A 20,717-nucleotide genomic window follows, 5' to 3' on the forward strand; every position below is an offset into this window, starting at 1 on the left:
CAAACCAACCTCCCCCAACCAAGGGAGGTTTGTTAATGGTATGGGCTGTTGGGGGGGGGGGGAACAAATATTATATTACTTTTGAGGGCTGCTTCCTAACCCCCCCCCCCCCCCCCCACCTCCTCTGTATGTGGTCCATCATCTGCTCTGTCTCTGCAGAATTTTCCATACTTTGACTTAACAGCCCTGCCTCTGGAATCAAATTACCCTGGCCACCGTAGTGCATGCCGGGAGAAGCACCCAAAGTAAATGACATGCTTGTTGCCCAGGGCCGATTCAAATAACAATTGGGCCCTAGGGCGAAATTAGCCTGGGGGCCCCCCAACAGACACCCCCTGAACCAAAAAGCGTCATTAGAGGCCCTTTGATGCAGCCAAATTTCCCTCCTGGGCCCCTGAGCTGGCTGCTGACCCTCTCCCAATCACCTCCCAACTTAACAGACTCTGCAGAGTCCCTGGGGAGCAACAGTTAAGATGGGGGAGGGACAACTTGGGGGCCCCTACCGGCTCTGGGGCAATTGCCCATTTTTTCCTATGGTAGCTCCGGCCCTGTTGTTGGCCCACCAACAGCCTATTTGTTAGAATATTGTTAAAAAAAAAGTTACAACTAAACTTTTATTTTATGTTTGGGTAGACTGGAAAAAAATATTTCAATCTAATTTGAGTTGATATTGTGTCCCGTTTGGCCAGATTCCTCAACAAGTCCAGAGCAAGTAAGTCATTAGGACAGGAAGCAGAGATATATCACCCCAACAAAGACATGGAAAACAATACCACAAACGTTTCTAACAGAGTTGGGTAGTGTTAGAACCTTGTCTGGCCTCATTAAAGTCCCTCACTTCTTATTCTGGCGATCTCCTAACAATCCAGCTCTAGATATCAATGGAATAGGATGTGATGGGAATTTCCTCTAATGGGAACTCAGCAGCTACAATGTGACAACAGGTGTTCTATTGAAAATGTAAAACATTTGACTAAAGGTGACCAAAAAAACTAGTTGTAGTTGTGGTTTAATAGTACTTAAAGGGGTTCTTCCGTGAATTTTTTTTAAAATGAATGGTTTCATCAATATAACATGTATTGTAAATAGTGACGGACAACGGCTGGGAGGCTAATCCATTTGTTAGGGGTGGTTTTTTTTTTACTTTCTTTTGACAACCATAACTGCTGCCTACATAGTTTTCAGTGGTATAACCCACTTCTAGCAGGAATCGCCGTTATAACTCTAATAGCTGAGCTGCTGAATATGTGTTTACATTGTTGCTAGGCAACCAGACCCTGGTGCAGAGACTTGTTTTGTGAAAAGAGTCATAAGCAGCTGGGAGAATCAGTCCCATCTACACCACATGATTCTTTGTCAGATTCGATTCAATTTGATTAGATTCATTGATATGATTTGATTCAATCTGACATATCCGATTCATGTTTCGATTCAATTCGATTCAAATTTAATTGAATCATGAATCGGACATGTCAGATTGAATCAAATCAAATCAATGAATCGAATCAAATTGAATCGAATCTGACAAAGAATCATATGCTGTAGATGGGACTGATTCTCCCAGCTGCTTAAGACTCTTTTCACAAAACGAGTCTCTGCACGGGTCTGGTTGCCTAACAACAATGTAAACACATATTCAGCAGCTCAGCAGAGCTCAGCAGTTAGGGTTATTATAACGGCTATTCCTGCTGGGTTATACCACTGAAAGTTATGTAGGCAGCAGTTATGGTTGTAAAAGAAAGTAAAAAAAAAACACCCCTAGCAAATGGATTAGCCTCCCAGTCCTTCATAGGTCACTATTTACAATGCATCTTATATTGATGAAACCATTCATTTAAAAAAAAACGTTTTACACCATTTTAGAAGGATGTTTAATAGTTTATGCATAAACCACTTTTAATTTTTTTCCTCATTCGCGGAAGAACCCCTTTAAAGCGGATCCGAGATGAAAAACTAACTATAACAAGTAGCTTGTCTATATATCTTATCTAAAGTTTAGATAGTTTACACAGCAAATCTGGCTGCACACAGCTTCAACAGTTTAAGATGATTTATCGCTGCCATACAATGAGAGCGGCCATGTTCTGTTAGTCATCATTACACAGGTAATCTGCAACTGCATCTTCACCCTCAGCCTGTGGAAAATTCACTCCCCCCTCCCCTCTGCCTGTGAAATCTCTGGCTAGTAACCTCCTCCTCCTCCTCCTGCCCAGACTGAGCTCCCATAAGCCCTTGCTACATGGGTCTAAGTGCCTTGGCATTTTGGAGAAGCTGTGGGCAAGGCTTGTTTAGTTTATAGGGAATTAGAGTATTAAAACAAAAACAAAAAAGTACTTGGCTTGAGGAATGCCCTATAAACCATATGTAAGGAACACAATTATGCGATGTATAGAAGTTCATCTCGGATCCACTTTAACCACTTAAGGACTGCAGTCATAAAACCCCTTAAGGACCAGAGCGATTTTTTCCATTCAGACCACTGTAACTTTCACGGTTCATACAACCTACCATCTAAATGAATTTTACCGCCTTTTCTTGGCACTAATACAGCTTTCTTTTGGTGCTATTTGATTGCTGCTGCGATTTTTACTTTTAATTATATTCATCAAAAAAAGACATGAATTTTGTAAAAAAAATGATTTTTTTAAATTTCTGTGCTGACATTTTTAAAATAAAGTAAAATTTCTGTATACATGCAGCACGAAAAATGTGAACAAACATGTTTTTGATAAAAAAAAACCCATCCAGCCTATATTTATTGGTTTGGGTAAAAGTTATAGCGTTTACAAACTATGGTGCCAAAAGTGAATTTTCCCATTTTGAAGCATCTCTGACTTTTCTGACCCCCTGTCATGTTTCATGAGGGGCTAAAATACCAGGATAGTATAAATACCCCCCAAATGACCCCATTTTGGAAAGAAGACATCCCAAAGTATTCACTGAGAGGCATGGTGAGTTCATAGAAGATTTTATTTTTTGTCACAAGTTAGCGGAAAATGACACTTTGTGACAAAAAAAAAGAAAAAAAAAAAGTTTCCATTTCTTCTAACTTGCGACAAAAAAATGAAATCTGCCATGGACTCACTATGCTCCTCTCTTAATACCTTGAAGTGTCTACTTTCCAAAATGGGGTCATTTATGGGGTGTGTTTACTGTCCTGGCATTTTGGGGGGTGCTAAATTGTAAGCACCCCTGTAAAGCCTAAAGGTGCTCATTGGACTTTGGGCCCCTTAGCGCAGTTAGGCTGCAAAAAAGTGCCACACATGTGGTATTGCCGTACTCAGGAGAAGTAGTATAATGTGTTTTGGGGTGTAGTTTTACACATATCCATGCTGGGTGGGAGAAATATCTCTGTAAATGACAATTTTTTGATTGAATGTGTAAAAATACACCCCAAAACACATTATACTACTTCTCCGGAGTACGGCGATACCACATGTGTGGCACTTTTTTGCACCCTAACTGCGCTAAGGGGCCCAAAGTCTAATGAGTACCTTTAGGATTTCACAGGTCATTTTGCGACATTTGGTTTCCAGACTACTCCTCACGGTTTAGGGCCCCTAAAATGCCACGGCAGTATAGGAACCCCACAAGTGACCCCATTTTAGAAAGAAGACACCCCAAGGTATTCCGTTAGGAGTATGGTGAGTTCATAGAAGATTTTATTTTTTGTCACAAGTAAGCGGAAATTGATTTTAATTGTTTTTTTTTTACAAAGTGTCATTTTCCGCTAACTTGTGACAAAAAATATGGCCTGGCATTTTAGGAGCCCTAAACCGTGAGGAGTAGTCTAGAAAACAAATGCCTCAAAATGACCTGTGAATAGGACGTTGGGCCCCTTAGCGCACCTAGGCTGCAAAAAAATGTCACACATGTGGTATCGCCATATTCAGGAGAGGTAGTATAATGTGTTTTGGGGTGTATTTTTACACATACCCATGCTGGGTGGGAGAAATCTCTCTGTAAATGGACAATTGTGTGTAAAAAAAATCAAAAATGTGTCATTTACAGAGATATTTCTCCCACACAGCATGGATATATGTAAAAATACAGCACAAAACACATTATAATACTTCTTCTGAGCACGACAGTACCACATGTGTGGCACTTTTTTGCAGTCTAACTGCGTTAAGGGGCCCAAAGTCTAATGAGTACCTTTAGGATTTCACAGGTCATTTTGCGACATTTGGTTTCAAGACTACTCCTCACGGTTTAGGGCCTCTAAAATGCCACGGCAGTATAGGAACCCCACAAGTGACCCCATTTTAGAAAGAAAACACCCCAAAGTATTTTGTTAGGTGTATGACGAGTTCATAGAAGATTTTTTTTTTTTTTTTCACAAGTTAGCGGAAATTGATTTGTATTGTTTTTTTTCACAAAGTGTCAATTTCCGCTAACTTGTGAGAATTTTTTTTTCTATGAACTCACCATACTCCTAACAGAATACCTTTGGGTGTCTTCTTCCTAAAATGGGGTCACTTGTGGGGTTCCTATACTGCCCTGGCATTTTAGGGGCCCTAAACCGTGAGGAGTAGTCTTGAAACCACATGTTGCAAAATGACCTGTGAAATCCTAAAGGTACTCATTGGACTTTGGGCCCCTTAGTGCACTTAAGGTGCAAAAAAGTGCCACACATGTGGTACCGCTGTACTCAGGAGAAGTAGTATAATGTGCTTTGTGGTGTATTTTTACACATACCCATGCTGGGTGGGAGAAATATCTCGTGTTTAAAAAAAAACAAAAAATTGTCATTTACAGAGAGATTTCTCCCACCCAGCATGGGTATGTGTAAAAATACACCCCGAAACACATTATACTACTTCTTCTGAGTACGGCGATACCACATGTGACACTTTTTTGCAACCTAGGTGTGCTAAGGGGCCTAACGCTCTATTCACAGGTCATTTTGAGGCATTTGGATTCTAGACTACTCCTCACGGTTTAGGGCCCCTAAAATGCCAGGGCAGTATAGGAACCCCACAAGTGACCCTATTTTAGAAAAAAGACACGCCAAGGTATTCTGTTAGGAGTATGGTGAGTACATAGAAGATTTTTTTTTGTCATAAGTTAGTGGAAATTGACACTTTGTGAAATAAAAAAAACAATACAAATCAATTTCCACTAACCTTTGACAAAAAATAAAATCTTCTATGAACTCGTCATACACCTAACAAAATACCTTCGGGTGTCTTCTTTCTAAAATGGGGTCACTTGTGGGGTTCCTATACTGCCCTGGCATTTTAGGGGCCCTAAACCGTGAGGAGTAGTCTTGAACTCAAATGTCTTAAAATGACCTGTGAAATCCTAAAGGTACTCATTGGACTTTGGGCCCCTTAGCGCAGTTAGGCTGCAAAAAAGTGCCACACATGTGGTATTGCCGTACTCAGGAGAAGTAGTATAATGTGTTTTGGGGTGTAGTTTTACATATACCCATGCTGGATGGGAGAAATATCTCTGTAAATGACAAATTTTAGATTTATTTTTACACACAATTGTCCATTTACAGAGAGATTTCTCCCACCCAGCATGGGTATGTGTAAAGCACACCCCAAAACACATTATACTACTTCTCCTGAGTACGGTAAAACGACATGTGTGACACTTTTTTGCAGCCTAGGTGCGCTAAGGGGCCCAACGTCCTATTCACAGGTCATTTTGAGGCATTTGTTTTCTAGATTACTCCTCACGGTTTAGGGCCCCTAAAATGCCAGGGCAGTATAGGAACCCCACAAGTGACCCCATTTTAGAAAGAAGACACGCCTAGGTATTCGGTTAGGTGTATGGTCGAGTTCATAGAAGATTTTATTTTTTGGTCACAAGTTAGTGAAAAATGAAACTGTGAAAAAACAATAAAAATCAATTTCCGCTAACTTTTGACAAAAAATAAAATCTTCTGCGAACGCTTTATACACTTAACGGAATACCTTGGGGTGTCTTTTTTCTAAAAAGGGGTCACTTGTGGAGTTCCTATATTGCCCTGGGATTTTAGGGGCCCAAAACCGTGAGTAGTCTGGAAACCAAATGTCTCAAAATGACTGTTCAGGGGTATAAGCATCTGCAAATTTTGATGACAGGTGGTCTATGAGGGGGTGAATTTTGTGGAACCGGTCATAAGCAGGGTGGCCTCTTACATGACAGGTTGTATTGGGCCTGATCTAATGGATAGGAGTGCTAGGGGGGTGACAGGGGGTGATTGATGGGTAATTAGTGGGTGTTTAGAGGAAAGAACAGATGTAAACAATGCACTTGGGAGGTGATCTGATGGCGGGTCTGCAGGCAATCTGATGGTGTGGCTGGGTGATCAGATTGCCTGCAAGGGGCAGGTTAGGGGCTGATTGATGGGTGGCAGTGACAGGGGGTGATTGATGGGTGGCAGTGACAGGAGGTGATTGATGGGTGATTGATAGGTGATTGACAGGTGATTAGTGGGTTATTACAGGGAAGAACAGATGTAAATAATGCACTGGCAAATTGATAAGGGGGGGTCTGAGGGCAATCTGAGCATGTGGGCGGGTGATTGGGTGCCCGCAAGGGGCAGATTAGGGTCTAATCTGATGGGTAACAGTGACAGGTGGTGATAGGGGGTGATTGATGGGTAATTAGTGGGTGTTTAGAGGAGAGAACAGATGTAAACAGTGCACTTGGGAGGTGATCTGACGTCGGGTCTGCAGACGATCTGATGGTGTGGGTGGGTGATCAGATTGCCCGCAAGGGGCAGGTTAGGGGCTGATTGATGGGTGGCAGTGACAGGAGGTGATTAACAGGTGATTGACAGGTGATCAGGGGGATAGATGCATACAGTACACAGGGGGGGGGGGGGTCTGGGGAGAATCTGAGGGGTGGGGGGGTGATCAGGAGTCCCCAGGGGGAAGTTTAGGGACTAAAAAAAATTGCGTTGACAGATAGTGACAGCAGGGAGTGATTGATGGGTGATTAGGGGGGTGATTGGGTGCAAACAGTGGTCTGGGGGGTGGGCAGGGGGGGGGTCTGAGGGGTGCTGTGGGCGATCAGGGGGCAGGGGGGGAGATCAGTGTGTTTGGGTGCAGACTAGGGTGGCTGCAGCCTGCCCTGGTGGTCCCTCGGACACTGGGACCACCAGGGCAGGAGGCAGCCTGTATAATACACTTTGTATACATTACAAAGCGTATTATACGCTTGTATGGTGGCGATCATGGGGTTAACAACCCGCCGGCGCTTCCGAACGGCCGGCAGGTTGTCGTCGCGGGTGGGCGGAGCTTATTGCCGGCGGTCAGCAAGTGGTTAAAGGACCACTACTGCACATTTAAGGTTAATTCTGTAATGGCATAATGTGATTTTCTTATGCATGGCTTTGCCTTTTTTTTCAGTCAGAGAGCAACCTTCCAGTCAGAGAGTTGAATTTCTCTCTCTTATAAGCTCACCATCAGAGTGTCGGAATATACCATGTTCAGCGTAGATAAACAGAAGACTATTTGAGGTCCAGAACAGGAAAGAAGCTGTTCTGTTTTTTCATTCAGATCTATAGAGCTATTTTCTACTAAGAAATGTGACAGCGCTGCAATGCAGTCGAGTTTCTTTCTATTTCCACCACCATGATTGTGCCACAATTCGGCAGGCATACAGCGCAATTGGGGCACATTTGCCATGGGAGAAGCAAAAATGGTCTGGAAATTTTAAATTGCTGAATTGCCAAAAATTGCACAGCACTGCGAATGCTATGTGATTTTCCTGTGCTCCAGTATTTTAATCAATCACAGGAAAAATGCAGCAGGACAGAAGTTAGCGATCAAGAAAAATTGCATTGCAAACACATCTCACTAATGGAAAAATACCAGCACAGTTTGCACTAGTTTGTAAAGTGTCTGGCGTTTTGTGATCAGCAAACAACAGGAATTGGATCGCTAAATGCTCGGTAAAGGGCTATTATTTGAAGAATTAGTTACCCTGGCTTTGTTTTTTTTATTACCTTACTGTTTTACTGCCTTCTGATAGTTAATCTACTGGGTTCACATAGATTACAGCAGAGGAATACAGAGAAATACTAATATTTGGCACAAAATTTTGGGAATCACTGTTCATGACACACACACACACACACACACACACACACACACACACACACACACACACACACACACACACACACACACACACACACACACACACACGGGTCACTTACAACAGTACTGAAATATCTGTTTATACGTAACAACCAACAATTATAGTCCTCTTGCAGCTTCTGTTTACCCTGAATGCCTCTGATTAGTGATGTGTACACCAGGTGTGCAATTTAAAATAGAGTGGTTTTCCCTATACAAATAATATATATTAAAATGCTGCTGATTTTGATGAGGACTTAAAATGCTATTCAAAATAGTGGTCCTTTACATTTCTAGACAAAATAAATGATCTTACCATCTCGTTGGTTACATTAAAGACAAGTTTTCCAGCTGACTGATATGCAAACCAAGCCGAATTAAATAAATAATCAGAAAGCGCAATGTAGATCATCAGGTTCTGGTCATCAGGTAGGTACATTGGTCGCGGTGAGAAGGGTGGAGTGAAACGACGTAAGAGGCCAAAAATTTCTCCCTGTGGACAAAAGTCACAAACCATATGTTAGATGAATGGACATCTAGAGACTACTGGCCAATGGCCATATGCAATTCCCTTTTATCTCTTGCGTTTTCTCCTAGGAGATCATTTTTCATCTTCTATTTAAAATAACCTTTTAGCAGTTTTCAATAGAAAGAATACCAAAAAGTAGGTGGGAAAAGGCAATCAAAACTATTTTAAGTATTATCTTGCTTGTTGGTAATTTTGAAAACATTTTATTGACAACAAGTTTGAGAATATCACCTAGGAGAAAACTCAGGAGAGAAAGTTAATTGCATATGGGTCTACATCTCAAAAGCTGGTTTACTGACGGAGCTGTGCAGCCAAACCCACATGTTCTGCCAAAGCCATAAAAAAGACTTATGTTTATAATGCAAATTGGGTCCAACCCAATTCACTTTTTCTCCTAAGTTTTCTCTTAGGTGATATTCTTACATTAATAAAATGCATTTTAAGCCATCAGCAAGCAAGAAAATACTCTAAGGCCCCATTTACACTTAATCAGTTGCTCTCAGTTATAACTGAAAGGAAAACTGATTTTCAAAGTACTGCCCATGATTTCCTATGGCACCTTTCACACTTCATGCGTTTTAACTGAAATCTTTTTCACAATGCACTGCTATGGAGAAGAAAAAAAACGCATACCAACTGATTAACTGTAAACAGGGCCTAATATTTCTGAAGTTGAAACATTATCAACCAAGTGGTCGTCATCAGGGATGCTCATTATGAGTAATCACAAGTAACCACCAGTGGTTACTCATGATTCAAATGAAGATTAATTGCTGCAGGTGCGCGGAGGGGCTATAAGGTGTTAATTACCTATAATTCCGCCATCCGTCCTGCGTCCCCAAGAGGCTGCACGCGTCCTATTGGATGCGTTGCAAGCCTCACTACGGGCACTACCTCCTTCAAGCCGGAAGGAGGAAGTGCGCCGATGTGAGGCTTGCAACACGACCAATAGGACGTGTGCAGCCTCTTTGGAACGCAGTGTGGACGGCGGAATTATAGGTAATTAACTTATATCCCCGCCACGCACCTACAGCAATTAATCTTCATTTGAATCATGAGTAAACACTGGTGGTTACTCATGATTACTCATAATGAGCATCCCTGGTCGTCATGGCAACCCTCATCATGGCAACTGCCGCCATAGCAACTAAGTGGTTGCCATAACAACAACTAGTCGCTATGGCAACTGTCGCAAAAGCAACAAAGTGGTCATCATGGAAACCGTCACCATAGCAACCAAGTTGTCGCCATGGCAACCAAGTGTTCACCATGGCAAAAAAACATCATGGCAACAGCTGCCATGGCAACCAAGCGGTCACACATGGCAACTAAGCGGTCGTCATGGCAACCAGGTGGTGGTTGCCATGGCAACTGTCACATAGCAACTAAGCAGTTACCATAGCAACCATCGCCATGGCAATCAAGTGGTCATAGCAACCAGCGCCATAACAACCAAGTAGTCGCCATGACAACTGTCGCATAGCAACTAAGCGAGCACCATGGCAACCAAGTGGTCGCTATGGCAACCATCATCATGGCAACCAAGTGGTCGCCATGGCAACCACCGCCAGAGCGAAAAAGTGGTCGCCATGGCAATCAAGGGTCACCATGGCAACTATCGCGTAGCAACTAAGCAGGTGCCATAGCAACAAGTGGATGTCATGGCAACCATCACTATGGCACCTGTTGCCATAGCAACCAAGTGGCCGTCATGACAATGGTCACCATAGCAACCGAGTGGTCGCCACGGCAACGGTCTCAGTAGCAACCAAGTGGTCATCATGGCAACCATCCCCATGGCAACTGGAACCATAGCAACTACATGGTCACCATGGTAACCATCGTCATGGCAACCAAGTGGTCACCATGGCAACCAAGTGGTCGCCATGGCAACCAAGTGGTCGCCATGGCAAACGTCGCCATGGCAACCAAGTGGTCGCCATGACAACGGTCACTATAGCAACCAAGTGGTCATGATGGCAACCATCGCCATGGCAACTGTTGCCGTAGAAACCCCATGTTCGCCATGGCAACGATCACCACAGCAACCAAGCGGTTGCCATGGCAACCGTCGATATGGCAACTAAGTGGTCACCATGGCAACGCCGTCATGGCAACCAAGCGGTCGCCATGCAACCGTCACCATAGCAACCAAGTGATCGCCATGGCGACCAAGTGGGCATGATGGCAACCATCGTCATGGCAACCAAGTGGTTCGCCGTGGCAATGATCACCATGACAACTAAGTGATCGCCATAGCAACGAAGTGGTCACCATGGCAACCATCATCGTGGCAACCACGAGGTCGTCATGGCAACAGCCACTATAGCAAGTGGTCACCATGGCAACCAAGTGGTCGCCATAGCAGCCAAGTGGTTGCTGTGGCAACCGTCGCCATGGCAACCAAGTGGTCATTATGGCAACCAAATGGACGCCATGGCAACCGTCGCATAGCAACAAATCGGCACCATAGCAACCATCGCCATGGCAACCAAGTGATCATTAAGGCAACCAAGTGATCGTCATAGCAACCAAATGGACGTCATGACAACTGAACAGTAGCCATGGCAACCTAGTGGTCATCCACCCTTTTGAGTCCTTGACATTTTTGGTTAAATGTCATTTAAAATTATATTCATCAAAAAAGACATGAATTTTGTCAAAAAAAATGATTTTTTTTTTTACTTTCTGTGCTGACGTTTTTCAAATAAAGTAAAATTTCTGTATACATTTTTGTCCAAATTTATTGTGCTACATGTCTTTGATAAAAAAAGAAATCCATTTAGTGTATATTTATTGGTTTGGGTAAAAGTTATAGCATTTATAAACTATGGTGACAAAAGTGAATTTTCCCATTTTGAAGCATCTCTGACTTTTCTGACCACCTGTCATGTTTCATGAGGTGCTAAAATTCCAGGATAGTATAAATACTCCCCAAATGACCCCATTTTGGAAAGAAGACATCCCAAAGTATTCACTGAGAGGCATGGTGAGTTCATAGAAGATTTTATTTTTTGTCACAAGTTAGCGGAAAATGACACTTTGTGACAGAAATCTGCCAAGGACTCACTATGCTCCTCTCTGAATACCTTGAAGTGTCTAATTTTCAAAATGGGGTCATTTGTGGGGTGTGTTCACTGTCCTGGCATTTTGGGGGGTGCCTAATTGTAAGCACCCCTGTAAAGCCTAAAGGTGTTCATTGGACTTTGGGCCCCTTAGCGCAGTTAGGCTGCAAAAAAGTGCCACGCATGTGGTATTGCCGTATTCAGGAGAAGTAGTATAATGTGTTTTGGGGTGTATTTTTACACATACCCATGCTGGGTGGGAGAAATTTCTCTGTAAATGACAATTTTTTTATTTTTTTACACACAATTGTCCATATACAGAGATGTTTCTCCCACTCAGCATGGGTATGTGTAAAAATACACCCCAAAACACATTTTACTACTTCTCCTGAGTACGGCGATACCACATGTGTGGCAATTTTTTGCACCCTAACTGCTCTAAGGGGCCCAAAGTCCAATGAGTACCTTTAGGATTTCACAGGTCATTTTGCGACATTTGGTTTCAAGACTACTCCTCACGGTTTAGGGCCCCTAAAATGCCAGGGCAGTATAGGAACCCCACAAGTGAACCCATTTTAGAAAGAAGACACCCCAAGGTATTCTGTTAGGAGTATGGTGAGTTCATAGAAGATTTTTTTTTTGTCACAAGTTAGCGGAAATTGACACTTTGTGGAAAAAAAAAACAATACAAATCAATTTCTCCTAACTTGTGACAAAAAATAAAATCTTCTATGAACTCGTCTTACACCTAACAGAATACCTTGGGGTGTTTTCTTTCTAAAATGGGGTCACTTGTGGGGTTCCTATACTGCCCTGGCATTTTAGAGGCCCTAAACCATGAGAAGTAGTCTTGAAACCAAATGTCGCAAAATGACCTGTGAAATCCTAAAGGTACTCATTGGACTTTGGGCCCCTTAGCGCAGTTAGGCTGCAAAAAAGTGCCACACATGTGGTACTGCTGTGCTCAGAAGAAGTATTATAATGTGTTTTGTGCTGTATTTTTACATATATCCATGCTGGGTGGGAGAAATATCTCTGTAAATGACAATTTTTTGATTTTTTTTACACACAATTGCCCATTTACAGAGAGATTTCTCCCACCCAGCATGGGTATGTGTAAAAATACACCCCAAAACACATTATACTACTTCTCCTGAGTACGGCGATACCACATGTGTGACACTTTTTTGCAGCCTAGGTGCGCTAAGGGGCCCAACGTCCTATTCACAGGTCATTTTGAGGCATTTGTTTTCTAGACTACTCCTCACGGTTTAGGGCCCCTAAAATGCCAGGGTAGAATAGGAACCCCACAAGTGACCCCATTTTAGAAAGAAGACATCCCAAGGTATTCCGTTAGGTCAGGTGTATGGTGAGTTCATAGAAGATTTTATTTTTTGTCACAAGTTAGTGAAAAATGACACTGTGAAAAAAACAATAAAAATCAATTTCCGCTAACTTTTGACAAAAAATAAAATCTTCTATGAACTCGTCATACACCTAACAGAATACCTTGGGGTGTCTTTTTTCTAAAATGGGGTCACTTGTAGGGTTCCTATACTGCCCTGGCATTTTTACAGGCCAAAAACCGTGAGTAGTCTGGAAACCAAATGTCTGAAAATGACTGTTCAGGGGTATAATCATCTGCAAATTTTGATGACAGGTGGTCTATGAGGGGGCGAATTTTTTGGAACCGGTCATAAGCAGGGTGGCCTTTTAGATAACAGGTTGTATTGGGCCTGATCTGATGGATAGGAGTGCTAGGGGGGTGACAGGGGGTGATTGATGGGTGTTTCAGGGGGTTGTTAGAGGGGAAAATAGACGCAATCAATGCACTGGGGAGTAGATCGGAAGGGGGTCTGAGGGGGATCTGAGTGTTTGGCCGAGTGATCAGGACCCCACACGGGGCAAATTAGGGCCTGATCTGATGGGTAAGTGTGCTAGGGGGTGACAGGTGGTGACAGGAGGTAATTGATGGGTGTCTCAAGGTGTGATTAGAGGGGGGAAATAGATGCAAGCAATGCACTGGCGAGGTGATCAGGGATGGGGTCTGAGGGCGTTCTGAGGGTGTGGGCGGGTGATTGGGTGCCCTAGGGGCAGATAGGGGTCTAATCTGATGGGTAGCAGTGACAGGGGCTGATTTATGGGTGATTTATGGGTGATTGATGGGTGATCAGTGGGTGATTAGATGGCAGAACAGATGTAAACAATGCACTTTGGAGGTGATCTGAGGGTAGGTCTGGGGCAATCTGATGGTGTGGGAGGGTGATCAGATGCCCGTAAGAGGCAGGTTAGGGTCTGATATGATAAGTGGCAGTGACAGGTGATGATTGATGGGTGAATGATGGGTGATTGACAGGTGATTGACAGGTGATTACAGGGGAGAACAGATGTATACAGTACACAGGGGGGAGGTCTGGGGGGGTCTGAGGTCGTTCTGAGGGTGTGGGTGGGTGATTGGGTGCCCTAGGGGCAGATAGAGGTCTAATCTGATGGGTAGCAGTGACAGGTGGTGACAGGGGGTGACTGATGGGTAATTAGTGGGTGTTTAGAGGAGAGAACAGATGTAAACATTGCACTTGGGAGGTGATCTGACGGCGGGTCTGCAGGCGATCTGATGGTGTGGGTGGGTGATCAGATTGCCCGTAAGGGGCAGAGGTTAGGGGCTGATTGATGGGTGGCAGTGACAGGGGGTGATTGACAGGTGATTGACAGGTGATCAGTGGGTTATTACAGGGAAGAACCGATGTAAATAATGCACTGGCGAATTGATAAGGGGGGGGGGGGGGTCTGAGGGCAATCTGAGCATGTGGGTGATTGGGTTCCCGCAAGGGGCAGATTAGGGTCTAATCTGATGGGTAACAGTGACAGGTGGTGATAGGGTGTTATTGATGGGTGATTGATGGGTAATTAGTGGGTGTTTAGAGGAGAGAATAGATGTAAACAATGCACTTGGGAGGTGATCTGACGTCGGGTCTGTGGGCGATCTGATGATGTGGGTGGGTGATCAGATTGCCCGCAAGGGGCAGGTTAGGGGCTGATTGATGGGTGGCAGTGACAGGCGGTGATTGACAGGTGATTGACAGGTGATCAGTGGGTTATTACAGGGAAGAACAGATGTAAATAATGCACTGGCGAATTGATAAGGGGGGGGTCTGAGGGCAATCTGAGCGTGTGGGTGATTGGGTGCCCGCAAGGGGCAGATTAGGGTCTAATCTGATGGGTAACAGTGACAGGTGGTGATAGGGTGTGATTGATGGGTGATTGATGGGTGATTGATGGGTAATTAGTGGGTGTTTAGAGGAGAGAATAGATGTAAACAATGCACTTGGGAGGTGATCTGACGTCGTATCTGCGGGCGATCTGATGGTGTGGGTGGGTGATCAGATTGCCCGCAAGGGGCAGGTTAGGGGCTGATTGATGGGTGGCAGTGACAAGGGGTGATTGACAGGTGATCAGTTGGTTATTACAGGGGGAGATAGAGGCATACAGTACACAGGGGTGGGGGGGGGGGGTCGGGGGGGGGGGGGTCTGGGAAGAATCTGAGGGGTGGGGGTGATCAGGAGGGAGCAGGGGGCAGTTTAGGGTTAAAAAAAAAATAGCGTTGACAGATAGTGACAGGGAGTGATTGATGGGTGATTAGGGGGGTGATTGGGTGTAAATAGTGGTCTGGGGGGTGGGCAGGGGGGTCTGAGGGGTGCTGTGAGCGATCAGGGGGCAGGGGGGAGGGGAGATCAGTGTGCTTGGGTGCAGACTAGGGTGGCTGCAGCCTGCCCTGGTGGTCCCTCGGACACTGGGACCACCAGGGCAGGAGGCAGCCTGTATAATAGGCTTTGTATACATTACAAAGACTATTATACCTATTACATGCGACGATACGGGTGCTAGTAACTGCCGCACTTGAGAAACGGCCGGCGGGTTACAGCGCGAGGGGGGTGGAGCCTGTCACCGACGGCTGATCGCGTCACGAATGACGAGATCGCCACATAACCACGCCCACGGCCGCCACCCCCGATGGGCGTATTGCGGTCGTTTGGGCCCAGCCCTTGCCGCCGCCCATCGGCTTAAGGCGGTCGGCAAGTGGTTAAAGTCATCCATACTAATTTCTTTCATTGCGGAGTCAGCAAATAAATGGTAATGCCATCTGCTGTCTGGAAAAATGTGTTCTGCAGGACTTTTCAGACTTTTAACCTCCCTAGCAGTAATAACAATCCTGGCTCGTCCAGCTAAAGCTTGCTGAAATCGGTATGGACAAGTCCGGCTTGTCCATGCTGCCAGGGAGATTTCTAGCTGCTCTGCGCAGCTGGCTCCACTTTTTCTGCTTCTATGGGCTTCCCTGGGACTGATGGATGCCTGTCAGTAAACTGTAGGTAGCGATCTGAGTTACCCATTGTGTTCCAACCTGCATCTATCAGTCCCAGGGAAGCCCACAGGGCCAGTGGGGCAGAGCAGCTATAAGCTGGTGGCCGGCGGCATTCCCTGCCTAGAATCACTCTGAACAACTGCTTCAAAAACCGCTAGTGTTTGTGGATCTGCTAGCGGTTTTTGGTGTGCACTGGCCCTATAGTATAGATGGCTGTTAGTGGAAATAACTGAAGTTTCTGATTGAGAATTGGAGGCATCTGGAGAGCTAAAACAATCTCTTCTACAACTTGTTCATCCGTAAAATGTCTTTGGGTGTAATCAATATACAGTGAGATACCTGTGGGTTTTGAGAAAGATGAATATCCAAGGAAATAAGCTCCGACTGCGGAGAAAATATAGGTCTAGCTATCCTCTATAAGAGTTCTGATTCATGAAAAGATCCCTTTCCTCAAATGAATTTAGTTCCTGAATTTAGTAATTATTTGAGCTAAAAGTGAACCTAAATTCTTGCACCCTGTGAGTTTAGCCTAATTCCGCCTCATCTGTGACTAATCACAGCCATAATATGATTTCTTAGCTGTGCCAGCTGGCTGCCTCAGCAGAGCAGCTAATTTCTAAACACAGGATGTTAACCCTAGGTTTACTTCCATGAAAGCAGGAAGTAAATACACTGCAGACTTATTGCAGGATTTGTATCAGCTGTAACAAAGAAGTGTTTTTTAAAAGTTAGTATGCTGTTGTGTATCTGTTACAGCAGAAAAGAAGTTCTGAATTTTAGTCTGCTTTAAGATCTTCTTTCCTCCTCTGCTGTAGACCACAAACCATCCTCTCCACTCTCTCTTCAGTAACGCTGCTTATGCACTGCAGCCAATGACCAGGTTTTGACTAAATCATGAAGTTGAAGCTGGGATGGGAGTGGGATACGGCAGCTGTCAATTTACAGGGTAGCAGCAGGATGAGAATAGGAACAGGAGCAGACCTTTCCAACTAGTAAATACAAGTATGCTGCACGTACCAGAAATGGGTGCACCATGAAATGTGGGCGCCTGGGAAATGCCAATAGTAGAATATTGGTAACATTTACTGATATTCTACTATTTTAGTTTTATTCTTGATGTAAATTTTATGCTAGGTACACACCACACAATTTTCTGTAGATTTTCTGTTAGATTTACCTGCCAGATAGATTTTTTTCCAACATGTTCGAAAAAAAAAAATTGAATCTGGCAGGTAAATCTAACAGAAAATCTAACAGAAAATTGTATGGTGTGTACCTAGCATTACAGACATTTTACTACAACTAAACCTAACTCCTGCATAATCTTAACCCCCCACATCTAACCATAACCCCCCCACCCCCGCGCCTAACCTTAAAGAGAATCTGTACTCTAAAATTTTTACAATAAAAAGCATACCATTCTATTCATTATGTTCTCCTGGGACCCTCTGTGCTGTTTCTGCCACTCCCTGCTTCAATCCTGGCTTGTAATTGCCATTTTTATGCAGTGTTTACAAACAAAAGACATAGCAAGTGATAGGCTGAGAGGAGCTCAGTGTGTGAGTCATACAGAGCTTGGAGGGGGCCTGGAGAGGATGTGTATAGCTTCTATCCAATCACAAGCAGCACAGCACATTCCAGCTTGACTGCCTCAGCCCGACAGACCCGACAGAGGAGAGAAGATTAGATCATATAACAGAGATAATACAGCCACTGTGCAACTAGAAAAAGGCTGCAGTAATCCAGAGCACATTAGAACAGGTATAGGAACTTATAGGATAGAAGAAATAAGGATGAAAATTTTGTTACAGAGTCTCTTTAAAACCCCCATGTGTAGCTGGCCAGCTAAGACCTGTCCTAGGTTGCCATTATAGTTTATATAAATATACACCAAAACCTGCCAGTAACCTCAGTACAGTTCACATGTTCATAAGTTAAAGCCAGACAGCAGAGTTATTGCTAAAATGTATGTTTTTGAATGTTATATAACAGAATATATATGCATTGTGTTATCAAAGGCAGCAGGGGGAAATATGCCTTTAAGAGTCATGACATAGGTTAGCCAATCACAGCCAGCCTTACACTGCACCAGAGCCTCAACCAATCCCAGCTAGTTACACACTGAACCTGTGTGGGAAACCCCCTAGCTAGATCATTCTAGAGTCATTGCTCATCAGAGAGAGAAGAGACCAGAGTTCCAGAGAAGTTTTATGGAAGTACAGAAGGCCAAATAGGTATTTCATACACTTATCTATGTTCCCTTATTGTTTAGTAGTGTGAGAGTAGGCCTATATAGTGAATCTGTTGTTATGTGTTTACTTGCAGTTCCACCAAATCAAATCAAATCAAATCCAATTTGAATAAGATGCAAATTCATCTTCAGAGTATAAATTCAAATACAAGTTGAATATCAAATTCAGAGCACAAATACAAGATCAAATGCAGATTCATCATCAGAGTATAGATCCAATCAGATCCTGAGTACAGATTCAAGCACAGAGAGTCAAATCCATCCACCATCTTATATTATCTGACAATCTTATGTTATCTGACAAGATTCAACTGTTAAACCACCTTTTGTGATTTGTATCCACCACATTTTGTACATGGACTTTCTGCTGCACATGTTGCAGTGTTATATGAAGAAAAGTTGAAGTTATTAAAGAAGTTATTCTAAAGTATTTGGTGTGCTCTTTAAACCTACTGCTTCCATAGAACGGTGTTAGAGGAATTACAGAGTAATAGACAGTCTGCTTAGACTAAAGACACAGAGATTGCATAATTCTTCTAATGCCACAGCGCACAAGGCACTACATAGTGCTGCGCCTGCCACAGTGGAACTATTACCCTCAGTGGAACTATTACCCTCAGAGGGCAAAGCAAAGTGTTCCTCAACTAGCAAAGTAAAGAGTGCATTAGAGAAGCGGAACGCCAGCATATACCGCCACGCAGCAACTGTTCCCTGAGTGAGCACGCAGGGACACCGCAGCAGAGCTACCATACAGGCCATAGAACGTGTGCATTAGCGACACTGCAGCCGACTCTTAAAGTGGCAGAACGGCAAAGGCAAGATAATCAGAGAAAGAGCGCCAACCTCCCTGCGATCCCTAGAGAGAGTAAAAGACGCATGGTGGGAGGCCAGAGTCCAGAGTTAGAGTGCCCGCACCGCTATCCACAGAGAGACCACGTGTTGCAGCCAGCTAGTTTTCCGCCACTAGGCCCAAAGCCTGCAGCAGCGTATCCAAGCCAGCGCATCGCAAGTTATCAGAGCATCGCAAGTCATCGTATCAAGAAAAGACAAGTCTCCTTTAAGACTGACATTGGTTCCTGCAAGTTTCAGATCACAGTATCCTGCTCTTCAAATAAGGTCAGAGCTTTCCTGTTTATAACTTATCTTTGCACATAAGCTTTTTGGAAGAGACATTTATTTTTTGTATGTGTTCAAGAAAAACAGACTTTGCTTTTTTTTGTCTAAAGCAAAAAGGACAGTTTATAGTATACGGACTCTAAAGTATTTAAAGTGAAAGTCATTTGTTTTTTCTTTGCATTTGTCAGTATTGCATTTAAAGTGACAGTTCCCTGTTATTTGTATTATTATTGCAAAAATGTCTGAGCCTAGAATTATCACTCCACCATTAGAGAATGCAAAGATAGATATGGTAGAAGGTGAAGAGCAAGAGAACCTGTCAGAGCCAGAAAGGTCTAATGTAACAGTAGTTGCCTCCCAAACAGATATAGCCCAAACAGGTGAACTGAGACGTTCATCACGTAACAGAAAACCTACCCAAAAGGTGCTAGAAAATTTAGAGCAAGAGGCAGCACTGAAAGGAAAAAGGTTCACCAGAATGTATGAGAGGTGGAAATTATATATTATAGGCATTCGTAGAAAGCTAAAACAAGAAAGCATAATGGGGAACCTGAGTGAAATGATAGAGTCAGTAGAGGAATCTGAGTCAGAACTTATGGCAGCATATGTCCACCTGCGGTCGTCTATGACACCTTCCCAGGATATTGTAAGGAACATTGACACATGCACAGCAGTCACTAGAGATTTAGTAAGGCTCATGAAAGAACTATCATCTGCAGCAAACTATGATGAAGTTAGAGCACGAAAAGGTATGAATGAGCTCTTCATGAAAGACTATGCCAGATCCTTAGGAGGAACCACAATCTCAAGTGGGACTTCCTTCGCTAGCAGAAGTGCCAGCTGCATAACAGAGTCCTCAAATACTTCAGCCAAAAGAAAGGAATTAGCTGAACAACTCGCTGCCAAGAGAGCTGAAATTGAGATGGAATCTGCCATTGAGGCACAGCGTCTACGGATAGCTGAAATGGATGCACAAATAAAAAGTCTGGAAAGGCAAAAAGAAGTTAAGATTATAGAAGCAAGACTCAGAGTACATGAAGAGGATTTGAATCAAGGTAGTCATGGATCCAAATCAGTACTAAGTGAGGAAGCTGACTCCTACTTTCTTCCATACAACCAGGAGAATGGAAGGAAATCTCCAGCATGTAGTGAAGAAATAAGTCATAGTCCTTCCATCCCTGCTCAGAGAGACAAAAAGAGAGACTCACCTAAATCGGAACCAAGTGAGAAAATAGAACCAGATAACTCTATTCCTGTATGTCATGGCAACGGTCATGAGGATGTTACAACTGTTGTCCCAACGAGACCTCAGAGAAAA

General features: G+C 43.7%; 1 protein-coding gene across 16 annotated transcripts in view; it reads right to left on the reverse strand.

Moving 5' to 3' along the window:
* Nucleotides 1–20,717, reverse strand: part of LOC137542461 (bactericidal permeability-increasing protein-like) — a 353,798-nt gene that overhangs the window by 78,302 nt on the left and 254,779 nt on the right. For all 16 annotated transcript variants that reach the window (XR_011025439.1, XM_068264385.1, XM_068264382.1 and 13 more), the window contains one exon: nt 8,395–8,571. Coding sequence is in view for 15 of the 16 variants with exons in the window: in XM_068264385.1 (XP_068120486.1) it covers nt 8,395–8,571 (177 nt within the window). In the remaining variant the exon portion in view is untranslated. The remainder of the gene's footprint in view (nt 1–8,394; nt 8,572–20,717) is intronic.

The sequence above is a fragment of the Hyperolius riggenbachi genome, chromosome 12 (assembly GCF_040937935.1).
Source record: "Hyperolius riggenbachi isolate aHypRig1 chromosome 12, aHypRig1.pri, whole genome shotgun sequence".
Classification (NCBI taxonomy): Eukaryota; Metazoa; Chordata; class Amphibia; order Anura; family Hyperoliidae; genus Hyperolius; species Hyperolius riggenbachi.